This window comes from Platichthys flesus, chromosome 7, assembly GCF_949316205.1.
Source record: "Platichthys flesus chromosome 7, fPlaFle2.1, whole genome shotgun sequence".
NCBI classification, from domain to species: domain Eukaryota; kingdom Metazoa; phylum Chordata; class Actinopteri; order Pleuronectiformes; family Pleuronectidae; genus Platichthys; species Platichthys flesus.
Genome location: NC_084951.1, coordinates 13,288,204 through 13,309,615, shown reverse-complemented (window position 1 = coordinate 13,309,615; position 21,412 = coordinate 13,288,204). Strand labels below are relative to the sequence as shown.

The 21,412-nt window shown below is 41.2% G+C and overlaps 3 protein-coding genes across 4 annotated transcripts in view; 1 reads left to right on the top strand and 2 right to left on the bottom strand.

The window, feature by feature from the left end:
• The window catches only part of pex14 (peroxisomal biogenesis factor 14), a 44,078-nt gene extending 43,421 nt beyond the window's left edge, over positions 1-657 (bottom strand). For both annotated transcript variants that reach the window (XM_062391942.1, XM_062391941.1), the window contains exon 1: positions 589-657. In XM_062391942.1, coding sequence (XP_062247926.1) covers positions 589-624 — 36 coding nt within the window. In that variant the 5' untranslated portion in view covers positions 625-657. The remainder of the gene's footprint in view (positions 1-588) is intronic.
• A 1,569-nt stretch (positions 658-2,226) lies between these two features.
• Positions 2,227-9,262, top strand: dffa (DNA fragmentation factor, alpha polypeptide). The gene is made up of 6 exons (XM_062391370.1): positions 2,227-2,403; positions 3,668-3,823; positions 3,940-4,094; positions 4,674-4,878; positions 6,097-6,224; positions 6,867-9,262. The coding sequence occupies exons 1-6, from the start codon at positions 2,310-2,312 to the stop codon at positions 7,062-7,064; spliced, it is 936 nt and encodes a 311-aa protein (XP_062247354.1). The 5' UTR covers positions 2,227-2,309; the 3' UTR covers positions 7,065-9,262.
• A 1,754-nt stretch (positions 9,263-11,016) lies between these two features.
• On the bottom strand, positions 11,017-17,981 carry masp2 (MBL associated serine protease 2). The gene is made up of 7 exons (XM_062391371.1): positions 17,963-17,981; positions 15,101-15,191; positions 14,805-15,027; positions 14,550-14,727; positions 13,610-13,741; positions 12,412-12,608; positions 11,017-12,172 (listed from the first exon to the last, which is right to left on the bottom strand). Exons 2-7 carry the CDS (start codon positions 15,106-15,108, stop codon positions 12,014-12,016), a joined length of 897 nt encoding a protein of 298 aa, XP_062247355.1. The 5' UTR covers positions 15,109-15,191; positions 17,963-17,981; the 3' UTR covers positions 11,017-12,013.
• Between the last annotated feature and the right edge of the window lie 3,431 nt (positions 17,982-21,412).

The following is a 21,412-nucleotide window of genomic DNA, read 5'->3' as shown; positions in this document are numbered from 1 at the left end:
GTAAATTCAGCAGCTGGTTGCTGAGCTGCCCAAGACGAGTTGTGAATGGTTCGAAACTTTGTTTACCATTAGTTTCCTCTGAATGATCGACGTCTGTCAGCGTTTAAAAACCGATTACAGTGTCCGGACGAGACGCGGAGGGGAGTGCAAACCCCACCAGGCTTGTCCGGGCTAACTGACCTTTCCACCATCGTATCATTAACAGCACTATATGACAGAGACGAGGCTACATAGTCAGGGGGAAGGACGAGCATTGTGTCTAAGTAAAGAGCGTGCAGGCTGGGTGAGCTGTTCACGACAACATATGGCAACATGTGGCAGAAACACGACGACGTCAGCTGAGCCCTTCGTGTGTCCCTGACTGCACAAACATGTCTGAGGAGAAACTTTTTGGAGCACGGCGGCGGCGGCTAGCTAGCGTGCTAACTAGCAAGCATGCTAGCCAAAGCTAGCCAACTGGGGCGTTATAAAAGTAACTAAGGGAAATGAAGGCAATAAAAGAGGAGCGAAAGATAAACACGTTGCAGGAGGTCACTGTCATGCGTGGACACAAACGGGTGGATGTGTTTTAGTTGTGTGAATGTGGACCTGTGTTGGTGGATCAGGTTGCTCGGTGGATGCCATCTTCCTATCTCCTCGCTGTGGTGAGCCGCGCTCGATTGCTTTTCCTTGGAGGACAGCAACGGTTTATATTCACCACTGGTGTCTCTGTTTACTTTCTCCCTAACCACCACCGTTAACTACCCTGCACCAGTATATATATATTATATTTACCACTGGTGTCTCTGTTTATTTTCTCACTAACTACCCTGCACCAGTATATATATTATATTTACCACTGGTGTCTCTGTTGACTTGGAGAGAGACACCTTTACAGAGATTCTACAGCACTTTAAAAACCACATTGATGATCTAAAGTCTTTTACAAAAAAGTGATGACAGATAAGCAGTAATTACAATTATATTAGATAACAACAACAATCAAAGTACTACCCAACACAACACAGTGTTTCCCCTAGGTTTACAGCTTTTTTTGGGGGGGGACTCAAAAACTTAAAGGAATCATGACGTTAATGTGTTTCTTTTAATGATTTTGAACTGTACATTGAATTTCTGAACTGTACATTGAACTAAACAAGAATTATCATGAAGCCCTATCAAGAAAACAAAGAAACGCTGGAGCAGAGTGGTTCAAAAAGATGTAAAGTGTCATGGAGCATGCGCATGAAGTGAAAGAAGACGAAAAATCACTGTTATCACAGCAATCAAAAAGGACAAGTTAGAATCGAGCACTTCGCCATAACCCTCGTTTGTGTTAAGTTACCGTTTTGAAACTTCCGTCTATAATACAAATCTTTTCAAATAAGATTTGCCTGTTTTGAACAATGGTCAGATGAAAATAGATTAAGCAGTGATAGATTAAAGTGTTGCTTGGTAATGTCATCCCTTTCCTAACCAGATTCTTAAAAACATTGATATGGTTTATGTTGTTGCTATTATGAATAAACGCAGCAGGGTTAATAAGGGTTCAGACTGAGGTTGCAAGGGGAGCATTGTTGCCAACTTAGCAACTTTGTCGCTAAATCTGGCGACTTTCTAAATCCTCATGGCGAAAGCTACTAGCGACAAATCTAGCTACGTTTTCTGGTGTTATGGATACAAGCTCTGCCAGAGTGTCTCTTTTGAATAATTTTGCTGGTCCTAAGCCCGGATAAAGGAGGAGGGCTGGACGTAGAGCTAGCAGTTACACCCAGTGTTGCCATAGTTACTTTGAAAAAGTAACTTAGTTACTTTACAAGTTACTTGCTTTAAAAGTAACTAAGTTAGATTAAAAGTTACTTGATTTTAAAAGTAACTAAGTTACAATTACAAGTTACTTTATTAGTTAGATTCAGCAGCTGCCGACAACACCCCCGACGCCTAAACATAAAAATGACAACCGGTTTAGCCAACACTCACTTTATTAGAACCCCCCGCGCGAACGGAGGGTTCCCCTAACGGGCGCTGTAGCTGAGGTGATCTGAAGGGACCGACACGCGTCCAGAGTCGCTGCCGCCGACCGCCCCTCCAACCAGTCCCCGCCTTCCGCAGCGTTATGTTATGTTGTGTTTTATCCCACTGAAGAATTACAGCTCTGTTGTCCTAGTTTTGCCTCTCTGATCTTAGCGTTGTACAAAACTACATATCCCAGCGTCCTTAGCGGCACCGCGGCAGTTCCGCGTTGGTTCGAAGACAGGAGTCTGTTTGGTTATTCCCAGTGAGCATCTAAAGAGGGAGAAAAACGTGAGTTAGGGAACATAAAGGCCAGAATGGCGGACATACGGCCGTGTAAGGTGTGTAACTTCACACGACAGAAGTCCTACGGGTTGGTTGTTCCCTCCCTGACGGAGCTGAAGATAAGAGGTGAGCTGCCGAATGGGTTCGACTTGTAAACGTGTCTGAATGACAGCGGAGATGTATAGTTTCTAATTTAACCGCAACTCTACAGGACACAGAAACATGGGACGTCAAAGTGAAACAGCCTCGAGTGGATGTGATCTGTGTCTTACTGGGATCTCACTTATCTGTGATTCTGTTTGGGCTCTGGTGTGAAACTGTAATACGACTTTTTTAATGTAGATCCTGGTCACTGACAGGTTAAACTCTGCTGGTATTCTGCTGCACACGCAGAACTCACTTATCTGTCGGTGGTCCTGTTGAAACTTGCAGAAGAGTAACATGAAAAGTCAGAGAGCTGCCCTCAGTGTCCTGCTCATTCCTTCAGTGCTAGTCAGCAGGCGTGGTCCGCATCACTGCAATCCTCAAGCTGTCTGCTCAGTCGAGCCGCAAGTAACACATAGTTGTAGTAGTAGTAATAATTATAATTATAATAAACGTGTAGTATCTTTCAAAACACAGTTACAGGGTGCTTTACCAGTTCAAAATGTAAAGCAAACAATAGGAAACCGTTTGAAAAAGCCAACTGAAACAATTAAAGTCATGTGAAGATCACAAAGCATTAGATGCAACTTGTATGTTTGATTACATTAGGGTTGCTCTTCTGGGACTTTGACCACAAATTTGTGTCATCGTTTTCTATAGATGAATTGTGCCTAACTCGTTTCATCAAGACCCATGACATATTCCCTTGGAAATGGTTCAATTGTTGAAAAACTCTTCTTCCCCCCTGATCTTGTTTACAAACAAACAGACAAGAGTGAAAATATAATTTCCTTCGTGGAGGTAATTACATACCCCAAAAACCAAATCTATGAGAAGCAAACCCAACAGACACAATAACTAAATTATTTATTTATCATTGGCATAAGGAATACGTCATTTTAAAATCCAAGCCTCAGGTGAAGGAGGCAGAAGGAACTCAAGAATGCAACAGCAGTGTTCTGAATGAAGGAGGTGAATGAAGGAGGTGCAGCTGTGATGAAAGAGAAGGTGACATCTTTATTGTTTAAAGTATAGATGTCAACAGTATTTGCTAGAGTCAGCTGATGATCAGCTGGTATGTTTGTTGACTGCCTAAGATATTCAAGCTTGGGACTGGTTGTCCTACTTATTTTGGCTGAAACATGGCAACATGGCCAAAGATGTCAATGTGTCTCAGAGGCTCTAATAATGAAGCATATTCCCACATTAGACCTGTACAGTCTCTCATCTCTCTTTCTTCCTGCAGGGTCTGAGTTCCTCGGGCATTCCAGTGACCAGGTCACAGTGGTCCTAGAGGAGGATGGGACGATAGTAGAGGATCAGTCCTACTTTTTGTGTTTACCCCCAAACACAAAGTTTATGCTGTTGCATGAAAAAGAATCATGGTCTCCAGTTCGCAAGAGTAAGCAGGTTTACTTCTGTCAGTGATCTGGCTACTGTCCGAAGTGACTCTTAACATTTTAACAGTGAAATGCTCAGCCTTGTGTGTTTAGGTGCTCAGTTTACCTATCATTGTAGTGGATGGTGGCACGGCCTGGATGGCCAGGGAGTCTGTGATTCTGGAGAATGATGCTGTGGATGCCCTCGGCCTTGTAGCGCCCTGGTGGGGCCTGGCTCAGCAGCTGAAGCAGGACCTGGCCAGCATCATCCTGATGTCTGAGGACGACTTACAGGTACCAACATTACTCTTCTGTTTTACAAACAGCAGCTGCTGTCATGACGCAGCATGCACTGGGAAGGAAACAATACGGAAATGGTACTTCCAAAAAACCATGGTTGAATTTGTTTACTCTGTGAAAACAGTTTTTTGGGATGGTACAGACTTTGGGACCAACTGCAAGAAGTTGAGACGGACAAGTTGACAATATGCCAACTTAAGACAAACCAATCTATAATAACTTTTTTTATAAAGCATCTATCAATAAACTCAAAGACACTTAATATCAAGTATAGATAGATGCAGCCCACATAAGCGATGACAAGCGGTCGTACATACGCCCCACAGAAGTCTTTAGTTCACTCCCTGAATAACAATGTGAAACCAAATCTAACCAGATAAAGTACAAACAATGTAACAAAGACATGAACCTTGGTTCAGGACTGATCTAAACTTTGAGGTTTGAAAACGCCCTCATTGTTTTTCCTGTTTGAGGATTAGTTTGGGAATATTCTATAAACTTTTCTTCAGTCAACACTATAGAAAAAAACAGCTGTCCATTACAAGTATTCTTTTGTGTCTCCTGCTGTTCCAGACTTTAGTAGATGCCCCATGCGCTGAGCTAGCTTCTGCTCTGGGTTTCCAAGAGAAGAAGGCTGTGGACCTACAGGAGACCCTGCAGAGGGTTTTGGACCGAAGGGAGGAGGAGAGACAGTCCAAGGAGTTGCTCCAGCTGTACCTCAAAGCTGCGGACAAAGAGGACAAGCAGCAGGAAGAGCCGAGTCAGCCCAGCCAGGGAGGTATGGCTTTGTCATTATGTGGTTTTTCCAATTTAAAAATATTTTTCCCAACTAAAGATCTGGGACATTTTATTCTCGCCTACACACTAAAGAGGTTTCATTGTTTATACTGTGGCTTCTTTGACACATGTTAAGTTAGAAAGTTATTTCAGTGTTTGTTTTTCAGTTCGATCCACAGAAGCTTTATTTAGTATCCACATAAATATTCTGTCCCAACGAGTTCTCATGGAAAACCAACAGTTATATTAAGGGATTTGATCTCCTTTAAGGTTTTGGCTCGGCAAACCTATCACAGCAACCTTTGAGAAGTCAATCTTTCCATTAAATAGAATAGTTCTGTTTCTGTTGATATTATCTTTTCTTTTTATCTGTGTATCTAATCCAATTAGTTTATGATAATCATATAAAAGGTATTTCATATGTGTTTGCCCTAAAATAAATATGTCTATGAATCTTAACATGCCAGTAGTGCTCATTAATCTTCACTCATTATAATCAATAAGCATGAGTACTACATCCAACAAAGTAATCGATACAGGTCTATGATTGTATCGCTCCCCCAGGAAGTTAATGACCTAGAAAGTGCTCGTTCTTTTGATAAAGGATCAGGACAAACCATTAACCAGCATGTTTGAGTGACGCACTAAGAAATCCTGAGGAGTCTTGAGATGTGAAAAGAACTCTTTATAAACATCTATACATGTATTTGATTTAGTAACCAAGAAAACTATTTGTATTCAATTGGTCAATATTCAAATAGATACATGTTCATTTACATTTTAGTTTTGTATGTTCTATGTGGCAGAGCATATTGTCACAACAAACTGAATCAAACAGGAGGACTTTTTCTTTTGATTAAAAAAAATTACATGCTGTGGAATCATCTCGAAAAAAACTGCAGGTAATACAAATCTTCCTAGGTTGATGATAGCTAGTTGAACCGCCCTCTCTCGCTCTTCCTCTTTATTTTTCTCTTCTTTCTCTCTCCTTGCCTTGCCACCTGTCTCATCAATTCGTTGTTTCATATTTGAACTCAGCAGTTAGTATATTCCCTAAGCTGGCTTACAGTATTGATCATTACCTATATGGGAAAAGGTGTGCTTGTGCATTTTGGGCACTAGGTGGAACCATTGTCTCTGCCTGTTTTTTCCCCAAGTGGTAACTGTGAATTCTTTATACAACAAATTATCCTAAGAGAAAACTTGTTCGATATGTCAGGGGCTGCAGAGGTGGATATGCCAGACGGAATGGAAGTTGACTCCGCATCTGGATTCATGTCCAGGACTCTGATGGTCTTGAAAGGCAAAACCAGCCCAGAGACCAGGCTCTCCACTGAAGACCTGCAGGTAGTCTGATCATCCAATCTGCCTCAACATCTCTGCAGATAGAAAATAACCCAAATTAGACTTTTATTAATGTACTGTGTGTAACTGCAAATGCCGATCCAGTGTTTCTTAAAAAGGTGAAGGATTTACAGTGGCTTTAATCAGACCTGAGAATCCAACATGTACATCCAGCAACAACTTCCTGTATCATTCCTTCAGGGCTTATTCTGCAACATACCTATTTGAGTAGCAGCTGTAGAAATGATTATGCAATTATGTAAAACTGACACGACACATCCACATATAACTATAGTGACATAATTCTCTTATGTAATCCAGAGGGTATTTAATTTAGCTAAGCCTGAGAGACACTACCCGACCAGAACCGGACAGACAATCTACTATATGTGTCCTGTAACCTGAACCGAGCCCGATGTTTTCATGTGTAGTATAAAAACATCTAGTAGAAACTACTGTCATTATCCTTTAGTCCAATATATCAACACAACTACCTAAACCTCAAATCAAAATCTATCTGACACATTGTCAACAGAAGCTGAAAATTATATTCTCCACAGAGAATAGGATTTGGATAGTATTCATTAAAAGGCTGTCTGATTGGATGTTCACGTTGGAAATGAAGGCTCCTCCATGTGTCCTCAGATGGTATCGAGCAGAGGGGTTGAAGCTATGCAGCAGGTGCTGGGCTGGGACTCATCCAGGACGGCAGACCTGCTGCAGGCCTGCAAGGCCGAGCTGGCCACACGTCTTCAGCATATCCAGGCCGTGCAGTCCGTCAGGAGCAGCACACAGCTGGACAGCAGCCGGCAGGCCGGTGGGAAGAACACGGAGGGCAAATAAACGGCAGCCAGAGGAAGGGACTAGGCCAACTTCACCTGAGCAGAGACTGATAAGAATTCACACTACCTGCCTCAGGGTCAGCAGAATGGGATTTGTCCTGTGGTACAGATAATATACATAATTTTGGAATCTATGAATGCTAATAATGTTGATGTTTGCATCATTTTGTAAAGCTTGCAAACCACCTAAGCGCTTTTGCCGCAAGAGGTTTTAACCACTAGTAGCAGCTTTCTATTGGCTCCTTAATTTGTGCCAGACTGTAAAAATAAACATATATGAATATAAACATATATATGTAAAAAAAAAATCTGTTCAATATGGAGCTGAAAGGATCAGGCCGTTTCAGCAGCCTGGTTCTGTTCATGTTAGATTTAGACCTGCCAGCACCTATTCAGATCACAAGTTCACATATCACCTCTGTTCGGATCAATGTCCGAGCATGTAAGTGATTTTTCATTGGGGACTGGGAATATAAGATATCATTCTCCCAATTCAGTGGACTATCAGATGGATTTTGGAGCTGCTATTTTGAGGTACTAGTAGTATTGCTTCTAAGTTTTTATAAAAACTTTTATTGTTGAATCAGTTCCCAAGTATTATTGTTTACAATGTGTTCCTCATTATGATTGCCAATTAAGACAGAAATTATGCACTGCTTTTTTTTTATGCACACTTTTAAGTTGAAAATAAGAAAGAAATTGATTTTCAGCTAGCCAAAGAAACCCTGTTGATCTCTGGTTCAATTCAAAAGTGCCATTGAAGAATGGACATTTACATTTTGAATTCAGGGGATCTTTGGTGACGGCTGATCCTGTACTGTATAACACTCCCTTCCCAGTGTTCCGTGCAAAAAGAGACATGTTAGGACCCCACTAGAGGTCTTTATCAAAAGTTTACTTTTATTACAATCACTTATAAAGTTTACAAAGAGACTCACAATGTCAAGAAGTTGATAAATCGTTGTGAAAAAAAGACGAATGTTAATAGAACTGAATTTGGTATTTTCCTTTTCACCTTTCACCACACTCTTCATGTGTGGGCTACTTTTTAGAGTCCGACAGATAGTGATTTTTGGAGGCTAATGCAGATACAAATATTAGGGAGTGAAAGATTTCTGATACCAATACATTGGCCGATGTAATTTGTGTGATTTTCTAAGATGTCGTTATGAGACCTTTGTTACAAAAAACTATAGGCTTGATATTTTACAGTCAACTTTATTATAAACATCCATGAATAAAAACAAAACAAATACAACAAAGCATGATTTGAATTATAAGGGTTTCACCTTTTTTTCCTTTTCTTTTCAGAAATTGCAAACATAAATCCACTTAATTTATTCTGTAAGATTAAGGTTTTCACATCTTTGTATATCTGCAAACAAACGTGGATGCCAATAAGTCTGTGAAAGTTTCATATCGGATCATTATTAGCCAAGAAAATCGGTGGGACTCTTTCAATAGGTGTGAAATATCATAATTTACTGACCTGTAACTATAAGTAAATTCAGTAACTTGCACTACTTTAGAGCATGGAGTGCAGATAGAACCCGTGGCCTTGATCCTTCTTAGTGAAACCTTTTCATGATATATATGCAAATACTAAAATCGAGTAGACATAATCATATAAAAAACTCTGCGTCAATAAATACATCTATTTGAATGGATCACACAGGCTAATTCCTGATTCCACCAGTAACGTGTGACACAAGACGAGATGTATGACACACAAATGCAAGCCTCACCGAATCCATTATGGCTGACATTTTGAATGACAAAGCTTCATCTTTGAATTATTGAGAACCTGGATTTCTGGATGAGCACCCTTTAACACCATCAATTAAATACTATTAGGAAGCTATGTATCAGTCCAGTGGCCACGTGATATGCATCGGTGTGATTGATGTGTGCAGGTCCGCGTGACTCATAGGTCATGGAGAAGATGGCTTTTGTCGTGCCTGTCATCTCTTCATCTGTCTCTCGAACATAGAACACAAATGATGGTGGTCACACTACTTAAAGCTTCTAAGAACTTCCTCGTGCCAGTTCTCCAGCACATTCACATGTATTTAATTGAAACATGTGTGCCAGGTGTTAGAATGGGAACTTGTATATGATTGTAAAGTATAAGGTACCTTTGATACACATGTTGAATGGTGGTTGGAGGATTTTCTAAATAAACTCAAACTTTTGACAGTGCTGATGTCCTCTTTGTTTTTTCAAATGTGTGTTGATGTTTATTAAGTATGTAAATTAGCAGTGTTTAAGTGCAAAGCATTGGTCTCTGAGGATTTACTCAAAAGCTGAGCATTGAGCTGTGATGCACAACATTGATTTTGGCCACAAAGCTATAAGCTCTGGGTAAACACCCCAAATGCACAATAGTAAAGGATCAGAACCATTTACAACTAGAATGGCACCCACAGTGTTAGCCATTGATTCAGGGCAGGCATTTCACCAAAGAGATGAGCATGCATGACATGCTTAGGAGAACAACCAATAGGGTTAGTGAACTGCTCTGGTCAAGGTCTCCCATCATGGGCTAGATTAACAGAGCCTAGAGGAAGTGCCGGAGTCTAGTTTGGTCTCAGATGCTTGAATTACATCCTTCTGAAAGGTTATTATAAAATAAATGCTCACTAATGCCAGAAATCTTACTATTAGAAGCTTTAAAGCTCCTACAAGGAGTTTTTTAACTGGTTATGAAACAGCCTTATTTTAATATTGCTGCCTTTTTAGGAGCCTACAACAGCAAATAATATCTGGATTTTGTTTTTGTATCTGCACCAAATTGCACACACTCATATCAGTTACCTAAATATGCCAGATTTATTTCATCAACATCCATGAATTTTTGTTGGGGAAATCTAGGAAAATGTCTTGAAAGAATTCCTGGATCTCCACCCGTGTCTGAATTTTTTTCCCAAATTTGTGTTCTTAATTTTACTCATGTCCCATCCTTCTAACTTTTTGTGTAATCCGGCTGATAAAAAAACGAATCAAGCAACAAACCGGCAGACAGAGGCAGAAATATTACGTCATGGTGGAGGCGACAAGAAAAAAACAATTCTGACATAGTAAACCTCCTTAATACATCTTTCCTCAGATACAGTAAGTTCATGCATGAGATACCGGGTCGTCTACAAATATGATGTGTTTACTAGCTGTAACCCTGTTGGCTGCATGCTGCTGCTACATTTTTTCCAACAGATGGCTAATGGGTTTCATGGTGTGCGTAATTCCTGTGGAATTGGCTCCAACTAGGCTGAACTGTGAGTGTGTGTGGTACCAGATCAGTCGACTGTGCTGTCATGTGTGACACTGTCTTGGTGGACATGATTGTCAGTTAGCAGTACCCAGGTAAAAGAACTGCAGGTTTGATCTGTTAGCACCATGTTGCCCTGAGGACTGTCTGGGCCTTTCGTGCTGGAAATGAACTTTATGCCAATGTGGTCAGATAACTCTCAGAAGACGCATGTCCACCGAGGAGCTTACGATTCTGTCGGGTTGCAAATGCCACCATGATGTTTATGGGTCACTACTCTGCCTTACTCAGTGTGTAGCAGCATAACAGCTCATTCAATGTTAATATGGTGATGGTTTAAAAAAAAGAAAAAAAGAAAAGAAATCACAGGAACTCCACCTGCTGTTATTCTAAGAAACACGAAGGGAAAAATCTGACACTAGAATAACGGGAACAGTGAAAGTAAATCATCACAAGTGATTCCTCCTCACATCAGGCACGCTCCTTTGCACCACTTGTGGGCCGCAGATGGAGGAAATGTTAGTGAGTCAATGCAAAAGTGTCCAATGAGAGGCAATTTCATGGGACTAAAGAAGCCTGTAATGAGTGTTTTGATAGAGGTGCTGAGCTGGGGTTGCCGAGAACAAGCTGCATAATGTATGAAGGTTAAACGACCAGCTCCTCAGACGAGACTCACGGACCTCCGGTATATTTTAAAAGGAGTTAATTTATTGTTTCTGCCAGGGTGTTAAAATGGGCCCCCGTCTCAAGTAAGAATACAGCAGGAGAATTGTTTACACTCAGCTACGGTATTTAGTGGAATCATTTTTTGAATCCTTATTGTTGTTTGGACACATAGAGCCACAGGTTTTATACAATAACGCCAAGATATGTCTAAGTAAAAACAAACGTTTGTTCTTAGCCTTGGTTTATTTGCAGTAGAAATTAAAGATAAGCACAAAAAAAACATTATAAAAAAGGGGTTAAAAATTATTGTTGATCAAAACAATCAAATTCGATACACGCAATGAAATAGCTTGAAATTTGGCAGGTCTTTTCAGTGCCTAGTTCACAATGTCATATTAAAGAAGCATTAGAGGGATATATTTATTCTTTATTAAGGTTTTCTCTTTCCTCTAGTGTGTTATATATTTTTATCTTGTGTATTTAGCCGATTTGCAAAGGATTGTGCTTGTGAGATTTTGCATAATGTACCTACATCATAGCTAGTCCGACACGCCCCGTTGCAAGAGACGCAAGCGGCAAGAGACAGACATTTCCCACACGAGCCTTACAGATAGACAGGAGCTTAAGAGCACGGTCACATGCACTTCCATTCTGTGCGAGCGAGGGGGGGTTGAATAAAACATTTGCTTCCTGGGGTGACACAAATCCACAGAGATCAACTTTGCTGAACATGTGATTATCATTGCCTGTTTTCATGTATGTGTGACCATCCACAAAACAAAGCATTTCAGACAGAGGCAAAAAAAATAAAAAAAATAAAGAGTATGTAAACCTTTTTTAAATATGAACAAATTCAAATTTTGAACTGAAATATGAGCAAATATATCTCCTTTAAGATAATACGTCTGCTAGCCTGAACATAATATCCAAACTTCATCACCTAAATTATGGTTGTGTGAAGTCACCATAAATGTTCAGGTTGTGTATAACGTGTGTCAGCCTTCAGTCGTAAGTTAAAGTCAGGCATTCAGCCTGCTCGTGTACTTGATCTTCCACCCCTTGTTTTTGCCACCAGTATCGGATCGGAACCCAACATGCACTTGGTAACTTCCTGTGTCAATGCGGGCCGGTGCGGTTGATCCACAGAAGGGTCCGTGCTCCTGTCCAGCTGTCGCAATCTGAAAAAGAGGAATGACAAAGAAGAGACGGGTGTTGATGTTGAGTCGTTAAATGATTGCCTGACTGATGTCCGGCCAAACCTAAATATGCAGCAAAACGAATGGCCGCACGGTATATCACCCGAGGAGGACAAGTCAACGACAGACTGCCTCCGCAAGCATGAGTAGGAATACATTGCTAATCATCACCTCGTGCGTGTGTGGGTGTGTTTGTTAGGTCCTTAAGTCACATGACAAACCTTCAACATATCATACGGGCAGGGGACATCTGGGTGTCCCTCTACGTCAAAGGGTTCCAGGAAGTCCAGGATTATCCTGTAGCCCTCTGGCAGGCGGATGGTGTGGTCACATTGAATCATGGGAGGGTAAGGGTCCGGGTAGCCGGGACTGGTCAGGACCCCCGATGGTGAGGTCAACACCTGGCTGTGGCATGGCACTGTGAGGAGGAGTCTCATTAAAACCCCTTTTAAATGTGGTAACTTTTAAAACCAACCATTTGTGTTCTCAGTGTTCACATCTTTGCAACTCCTGCACGTTCATTTGTTGAACTGACGAATGAGGGTTCTACTTGCAAGGGCCTCAGAGTATGAACAAGTTTGCTTGATTAGATGAAAACACATTTTTTATGAGAATTGAGATATTTCCTGGCACCATTGATTCATTTAGGTTTGCATTACTGCCACGGCGAGTGTGCGCAGATGCCGTCGCAGACAGAAACAAACGAGCATCGCAAAGAGGCTGAGTTGCTGTAATTCATATAATTAGTACAAACTCGAGGCAGATAATCATTTTTTTTTTTGCCCGTTCATTGCATGATTTGTTTTGTCACCCTTGTTCCTGCGGCAAATAATAATAATTTAAAGCACATCAGCTGGTAATTGTGATAGATTACCTGGTGTCAGCACGCTATTAGCGCCCCACACAGGTATCCATTTTTAACACCATTTTGAAGTCGCTTCTCCCTCGGGAATCAACAGTAATTAACCTTGCTTTGCTCCAGCTGGCAGAGATCAACTACTCTGTGCATCAGTTTGCCTTTTCACTCTGAAATGAGTCAGCACAGGAAAGCCAGCGCCTGAATAAAGCCCACTACAGGAATCTGTGATCCGTAGTTCACCACAAAGCAGTGGGATGTCATTTCCATCCATGCCGTCCTGCAGAGTCTGAAATTAGCAGCTACTTGTTCTTATCAACACCTTCACACCACGTTTACAAATGTGCGAGCTGTGTCATTAATACAGTTCCGCGTCAACAAATATTCTGGAATTGAAATATGTTGTAGCCGAGGCCTCAAACAGGTCAATGCACACTAATGGGCATCGACATCTGCTGGGGGGTCGTGAGGAACCCCATTTACACGGATCAATATACAGTGACACTTCAGCCTCACGACAAGGCGTCAAACTCTGATTGAGCTCAGGCCTGCACGTCTCTTACCTGTGCAGGTTCTTTTGTTGTCGTGTAGAAGGTATCCTTGCCTGCAGGTGCAGTAATACCCACCGATGTAATTGTGGCACGAATGGTCACAAGCTTTCTCGTCTTCAATCTTGGACAGACATTCATTGATATCTGTGAGGTCGAGAGGTTAAAGAGACAAACACTGCACCATAAATATGGACTTATTTTCATTCGTTAGCGTACTTAACACAGGGAAAGGGTGAATTATCTCTCGCAGTAATAATGATTTGAGGTTTGCAACTCTCCGGGTAGAGGAGGTCACCATCTTTCAAATCTAGTAAATCTGGTCTCTCATAAAAATGTGTCATAAATGGACTGAAACTAACCAACGACCAGATGATGAAAGAGCAATCTAATAAAGCTGCTGCAGCTGCTGCCGAGGTGAGACTGTTACATTCAATTAAAACATGAGTTTCAATTGGAAAAGTATTAGTTGCTGTCAAAGCTTATTTTCACTTTTTTCACTTCTTGGTTGATATCAACTGCAGAATACTAAAAGTAATGGAAGATAAAAGAGAGACTTTGTCATGAATATTGAGCTGAGTCACGTGTTTTTTTTATGTAAGAATGCAATCACAATGAAAAACAGGAGGAAGGAGAAGCAGTTGTCAAATTAGCGAAACTATGTTAAAGGTAATGCATTATTACAGTTGGATAGTTGAATATGAATGAAGCTCCTTCTTCTAATAACTTGTTTTGCACTTTATTGGAGCTGTGTGCTATTGTTGTGTCATTATTTGACTTGTGTATGCTGCTAGAGTATCATAGTAGTATAAATTAATTAAAACGTTAATCACAAAGTTCACAGTATACTATCTAATCCTGGTGTCATTATCTGTAAAGCCCATTATTCTTGGTGTAATTACAGCTAACAAAACTGTTCTGCCCTCTGGCCTCAGATGTCACTATTGTGCATCACCTTCTGCAGCGTAAAACGCTCGGAAGCCGGTGAATCGGCCCTCGTTAGAGTAGTCGCTCCTAAAGACCACTGACATGAGGTTTCCGGCTGACAGGATGACGGTGTTCCTCGGAGCGCTTTCGTAGTTCTTCTCCTCCTCACCACAGAACCGCAAGGTTTCTTTTCCCTCCGCCAAAACCTGGTGTGACAGGGTCAGAGGCCTCTAAGTACAGACTCCTGTGCAGACAGTGAGAGTGGGTTTTCTCCAGCGTGTACCTGGATGTAGTCGTATTCACACCGGTGGGAGGGTTCCACGCTGAAGTGGGTGAAGTAGACTTTGACCCTGTGACCGTCTGGGACGCTGATGTTCCACGCTGTGCGCTGGTTGTCAGGGTATGGCTGGGGGAAGTTGGGGGAGGTGAAGCTGCCATACAGCCCTGACAGCTCCACACTCAGCGACACACGCAGGAGGGAGAACACGACAAATACACAACGCCCACTGGGCAAAATTAGGTGTGTTGCCAGTAGTTCCGAATGTTGTTTCACACAAAGAAATGCTCAGTGACACTCACCTGGTCATGTTGGCTTTACGGTCCCCAGATATTTTGGAACAAACTCACTGGCTCAGGTCTGAGGGTAAATGAACCCAGCTGTCCTGGCCGGCTGACATTTAGGTAAACAAAGTGAGACAGGCACATGATCAGTTTGTCATCATTCTCAACCTCTCCCAGTCACACAGAAATCTATCAGACGGATGAAATGTCAAAAGAATTAATATTCATTCTTCTGCTTAAACTCTTTTGTCACCTCGAAATACCTCTTCCCAAAAACTCCCTGCCCTCATCAGAGGACATGAAGACGGATCGATGCGCATGACGTGGTGGCCCAAAATGATCAGACTAAAAAAAAGTTAAGTTTACAACAATTGTTGTCAGGGAGTGCGTGTTGTCCTCTTACCGGAAGACCGGGGGTTCGATCTCCGGCTCCTCCACACTGTATAAGGATATGTCCTGGGGCAAGACACTGAACCCTTAAGTCCCTCTGATAGAAGTGTGGTAGAATAAAGCATTGGATGTAGGTGTGTGTTGTACGGGTGTGTTTGATTGGGTGAATGTAACATGAACTGTTTAGTGCTTTCAGTGAAGCCTTGAAAGTGCCACAGGAATACTTGACTTCATCAAATGTAAGGATTTTTTTAGCGTAAAATGAAAAAAACATATAAAGCAAATATCATCAGCGCTGGTGTCACACTTCCCCGCTCCATGAAACCTGCGCAGACAGTGATGCTGATCGGACCAGGCACTAATTACTTCAGACCCGGCTCTCATGATTGCTGAGCAGCGAGGCTGTTAAATAAAAGCCTCACAACATAAATACACTAGAACCACAACATTTAACAGCCTGGTCCTTTTATTTGCACCTAATTACAGCATTGGGGTTGAAAAACAATCCAGAGTACATCAGCAACAGTTTCCCATTATTTTCTATTCATTTGTCTTCATATTTGCGTCTGCACTGTGCCAAATGCTTTAAGGTCAGACATTATTTGACAGGCTTATGTAACAAATTGAGATTCCACACTGTCTATGATGATGGATTATGGATATTGATGTTTTTCAGTGAAAGGGGCCTTTCAACCAGCAACTGTTGTTTGATGTTCCCTTGTGCAAAAGCGCTAATGGCTAGTACTGAAGGGAATTACAATAATTATCCACATAAACAGCAACGTTGATTTCCCTTTGCTAATGACCTCTCTGATGGCACTCTTTTTAAACGGTGCCACAACCTTTCCACCCGAGAGCCGTCGGAGTCTGGGAGCAGATGGTCTCCTCTCAGATATCGTAAAGTATGAAGCGCCCAAAGAAATGACTCCTCCTGACACTAAACAAGTACCCTAGCTTAATCAAGAAAGAAAAAAAGAAAAAGAATGTTGAACTCTTCACCCAAAGATATCCCACCCAGTATTTCTCTTCGGTATCACATTTGAAATGTTATGCACAACACATGTGCAAGGTTTTTATGCTGGCTCCTGGTTATTTATCTGTTGACTTCTTTTGTTTTTAAGGGCAAAATGTAAAACCCTTTTGTAATTATTCTCTGCTCATCTTTGTACCTATAACACCTATAAGTCTCCCATTATGAAGCCCCAGTCTTATGCTCTGTCAACTCCTCTTCCCCCAATAATCATGTTATAATCCAAAGGAAAACTGGCAAAGTTCATACACAAAAAAAATTCAGTTTACAAACTATCAAAGTGAAAAGGAGGTTATGTAAAAAAATGTAAGTATCCAAAAGCAATTAAAGCTCTGTAGCTACTTCAAAGCCATAATGATAATGTACTCTAACATGAAATATAGAGGAAATGCGATCTAGTTTATTCGCACAAACATTTGAAGCACAAAGAAACAAAACAAAAAAGTTATTATTGCTTATGCTAATATGAAGTGTTACATATAGATATAATATGCAGATCTAATTATCTAACGTCAAATAAATTGCACTTGGGTTCCTGAAACCATGAGGTAGATACTACTTTGTATTCAGACTCAGCAATTCAAGAAATACACATACATATATATATATATATATATATGTGTTTTTATTACATATTTAAGTAAATGAGTAAAAAGGGTGGTTGTTTAAAATTATTGACCATTCTTTTTAATGTTGTTTGAACTCATACAACAGCTCCACAGCAAAAACATTAGTATTAATGACTAACCCAAACACTATTAGCTTTGCTCAGTCAGTTCATAATTAAACTCCCAATCTGCAACTGAATGTTTTGATACAGTAGAATTTCTTTAATATGAACTATACACTTGTATTTCTAAAATATTGTATTTTCTGTTAAGTAATAAAAAACATTTTAATTTGAAAGGAGTGACTGATGTTAAATGACCGATATACTATATTTTCTGATCACAAGGTTTGTTTTAGGGTGTGCTTCTGCTCTAAAGTCAATGCATAGTCTGTCAATGTTATAACATATCAGCTGTACCAATCATAGGTAATAAGATTGTCAGTTCTCATGAATGTACTGCTTATTTCTTTTATTTACAGGACACCAAAGATTTATTTTTGCTTGCCTAAATGTCTGCTCTGCAGCTTGTTGTGAAATCAGAAAAACCAACAGCATCCCCCTGAAACGCCTGGAGCTGCTGGCACGCCACCTTTTCATCTTCTCCGGTGCGTGCTCTTTGCAGCTGCACAGCTTTAGAACCTTTTCACAACCCGAGGTCATATCTTTCACACCCGTAACTCATACCTTCAGGTGTAAAACAAACAACAACCTTTCCTCTTACCATGTCCGCCTGTGGACCGAAGGCAGTTTTTAGCAACACACAATGATCACAATAAAGATTAGATCTGATTCCTGAATGCTCTGCAAATGTGAAAAGTTTGAACATGATTGTTAGGACGACCACACTTACGGCTGGACCGTACAGCAAAAGAAGACCAAGGCAGGATAGTTTGCGTGTCACAGACAGGTTTATTGTGGTCTCTCAGGCAACATGGCACACGTCCTCCAACTCATGCAGAAACCACACAGGAAAACACCCTCCCACTGATAACACAATGGCCCTTTATATAGGGTGCCTCGTTAAGGAGGGAGAAACCATTCCCCATGCTGACATGCTCTCCTTTTGACAACACTTTTCTAATATCATTATACCCACCATTCTCCTATATACACACCCCCACACACATTTATTTACAAACACCCCCTCATCCCCAATTCCAGCACATTACAATAATCACATACACTAATCTTCCCACACCCACACTAATCACCACTTGGTTTCCCCCGGAACTATAAATATGGTGCTTGTTTCCTGAGGAGGCCTTTTGCCCAAACACCCTGGAGACAAAAGAGACTGGTGAGTACCATTACACACACAAACACACAGTTTACCCTTCCAAATATACTAAAACACACAATTGCACAACATATGATATTAGTCACATCTCATCTTGGCGTTCAGTTACCACAAATGCACATTAACTCTCATGTCCCTCTTTTGCAGGTGGAACCATGTGGCCATCACAGAACCTACCAGCACAGATTTAAAAAGGACAATAACTGTATCACCCATCAATAAAGATGAACTGTTTTTAAGTGTGCACATATACCATGTGCAAACTCTGCAAATCCAATAAAGTGCAACTGCTTACAAACGCCTGGGCAATTATTAAAGTGCATGTACCCGGTCAAAGTGCATGGTGCAATATTCCCCCAACCCCATCTCAAGCTCCAGGGAACGAAGTCCTCTTCGTTACAATGATATCAAGAATAAAATCCAATAAATCAAACTTCCGAAGAATGATCATATTTCAGGAATGTTGTGTCTCTGTATTCAAATGAGTCTCTCCGACAGACGGACAGAGAGGCTGAAACCCAGAGCAGCTCTATAGACGGAGAATAACAGAGCCACAGCTGACATCACTATAGCAGCCGTGGTGATCTGCGGGTATACGAGTACATTTTGTATTTGAAGAGAAAAGGCTCTTTATTTAAATAAAACTTGACTTGAATGAACACACTGCCTCAAACGACATTTCTATGAGTCCACAAGCTCAGTCAGTGATTCAATCGTACCTGGTGACATCATTAGGTCAAAGATAAATACCCTGGTTTCCAGTTAGATTAAAATGCATTAAAAGAGACCAAACTGCAATTTGTTTACCAGTTTGAACTTGATCAGTTCAAACAATTGCAATAACCCGGGAGCTGAATATGAAAAGCTTTGTGTAGATGCATCTCGTGTTAGATCAGGGAAAACACATTCATTACTTCAGGATACATTTGAATATCTTGTGCCAAGTGTTGTCCTCTGCGTCACAAGCAAAGCTCATTTTGTGCATTTACTGCAAAGAGTACGTGTACACACTCAGTATGATAAAATCCTGAAAGTCTGTGTACACAAGTCAGACGCTGCCCTCACTCCATTGTTTCGCCTGCTGGCTGTACCAGGCTGTAATGAAGTGCTTCCTCATATGAAGTCAGGCGGTCAATAAATACAGAACAGGCCACTGAGATGTCTGGAGGGTCAACGCAACAAGCACGATGAAGATTCAGGGAGAGAGAGCTTCAAATCAATGCTGCATCAGATGAAAGGTGAGAGGTTCTGTTTTTCTTCTTCTTCATTTTGCACAACCAATGCATTGCCCATTCTAAACCCATCTGTTTTGAATGGGCTGTCCTCTTGGCCCGTGTTAATGCTCAGGAGCTACTTCAGAATTATCCCTTGTCATTGGCGAGTCCTCCTCAAAAAGTTCTACAATGCCAAATTGGCCATAACTGATTAAAGCAAATTGGCCATAACATCTCCATTGCAGGGAAACCAGGTAGGATGACTAGGTTTTCTTACGTCACATTTAGAGTGATGTGATGTTATGGCCAATTTGCTTTAATCAAATGTGTGTTGTTTGGGAGATTGAATAATTTATTAAATGTTGTATTTCCCATACATTGCATGTTAGCCATTTCAGAGGTCTCTTAAACCAAATCTTCAAGTTCACAACTGTTCAAAATAAAAGCTCTGCAATTCAGCTCAATATAAAATATTGCAGCGACAAAAGAAACGTTGTGCTTTTACCTTGAAGTCAAATTGCTAAAGACGAAGTGATTCTATGACTATTGATAACACAACAGCGATCAGCACCTGTGACACCTGGGAATGTCTGTAACTCACTATGATATGGTTAAAAATGTTCAGATCATCAAACTAATGTGGAAGCAGCTTTGGCCCAGTTTTCGACTGCGGCTGTAGTTTATTCAAGGACGTGTGTTCAACTGGCTCCACAGACTGAAAGCACACTGTCAAGCAGCCCCCCCACACCGACTGTTACAGAGCACTAGTCTCTGTTCATTCCGATTTTATTAATATTGAAAAAATCACATGTTTAAAAAGTGCAATTCGATTCAATCAACAGGCCGCGTGTTGTTTGTTCTACATACCTGCAAACATTTGTAGAATTTGCAGGTAGACATACAGATTTCCCATGTGGCGACCACAAGCTGCAGGTGTTACTCTTCCCTGATTGTGTTTCTCCCTGAACATCTTGTACTAGAAAAGTAAATGATCCTGCCCCAGCACTGTGCTAGTGCCAGTATGTCTTGTGAGAGCATTTACTATGACAACCTTCTGCCATCTTTATCCTTACTCTCCTCTTCTCTCTCCTTTCCACTGGCTGCAATCACAGCAGTCTCATCCACCCACATGCTGTAAACTGTAATTAGGGACTTGAATAAGTGGGGATGTGTCACTCTGGCTGAACACAGAGGAACAATGTGGAGCTAATCCACTGTAATTTGCTCCTCCACTGCAAAAAAAAAAAATTGAATTTAGGCGTCCGTGGCACACGACCTGCCGCAGAGAGTGGGGGGTTTGAAAGCTGAGCAGGTGATATGTCTCTTTGACATGTCAGATTATCATCCACTCGTTTGTCAGTGTGTCTGACTGCAAGTGCGTTAGATCGACAACGTTCAATGTATAAATGTCGAATTCGGCTGGAGGGAGCGTGCACATGTATTTCACAGAATTAAGAGAAGAGCTTTCATGTGTCGTGACAGATCCAGGGTCTCACTCACTGTTTCAAAAACCATGAGCAGCTGCCTTGACTGGAGCCTCGAGGCCAGATGCTCACGAGCAAACGAAACGGAATTAAACGAATGCCATCCATATATATTAATATTGTTCTTTGTTCTGAGGAGAGTGGCAGGCTTGGCTTAATCTTTCCATTAACACCGCCATTGTCCCTGCTCATCATGCGTGGGTGCAGAGAATACAGTGCACGGCATGGAACAAAAATACACCTGGGAACTGGAAGTTTTTGGTTTCTTGCCAAATACTCTTGCCAAATGACAATTTAAGAATGTG

Coding starts and splice junctions, on each gene's coding strand:
- dffa (XM_062391370.1), top strand. CDS start 2,310: ATGGCGGACATACGGCCGTGTAAGGTGTGTAACTTCACACGACAGAAG. Junction 2,404..3,667: donor GACGGAGCTGAAGATAAGAG/GTGAGCTGCCGA, acceptor TTCTTCCTGCAG/GGTCTGAGTTCCTCGGGCAT. Junction 6,225..6,866: donor TCTCCACTGAAGACCTGCAG/GTAGTCTGATCA, acceptor ATGTGTCCTCAG/ATGGTATCGAGCAGAGGGGT.
- masp2 (XM_062391371.1), bottom strand. Junction 13,742..14,549: donor AGCGTTTTACGCTGCAGAAG/GTGATGCACAAT, acceptor TCGACCTCACAG/ATATCAATGAATGTCTGTCC. Junction 12,173..12,411: donor GCCCGTATGATATGTTGAAG/GTTTGTCATGTG, acceptor CCTCTTTTTCAG/ATTGCGACAGCTGGACAGGA.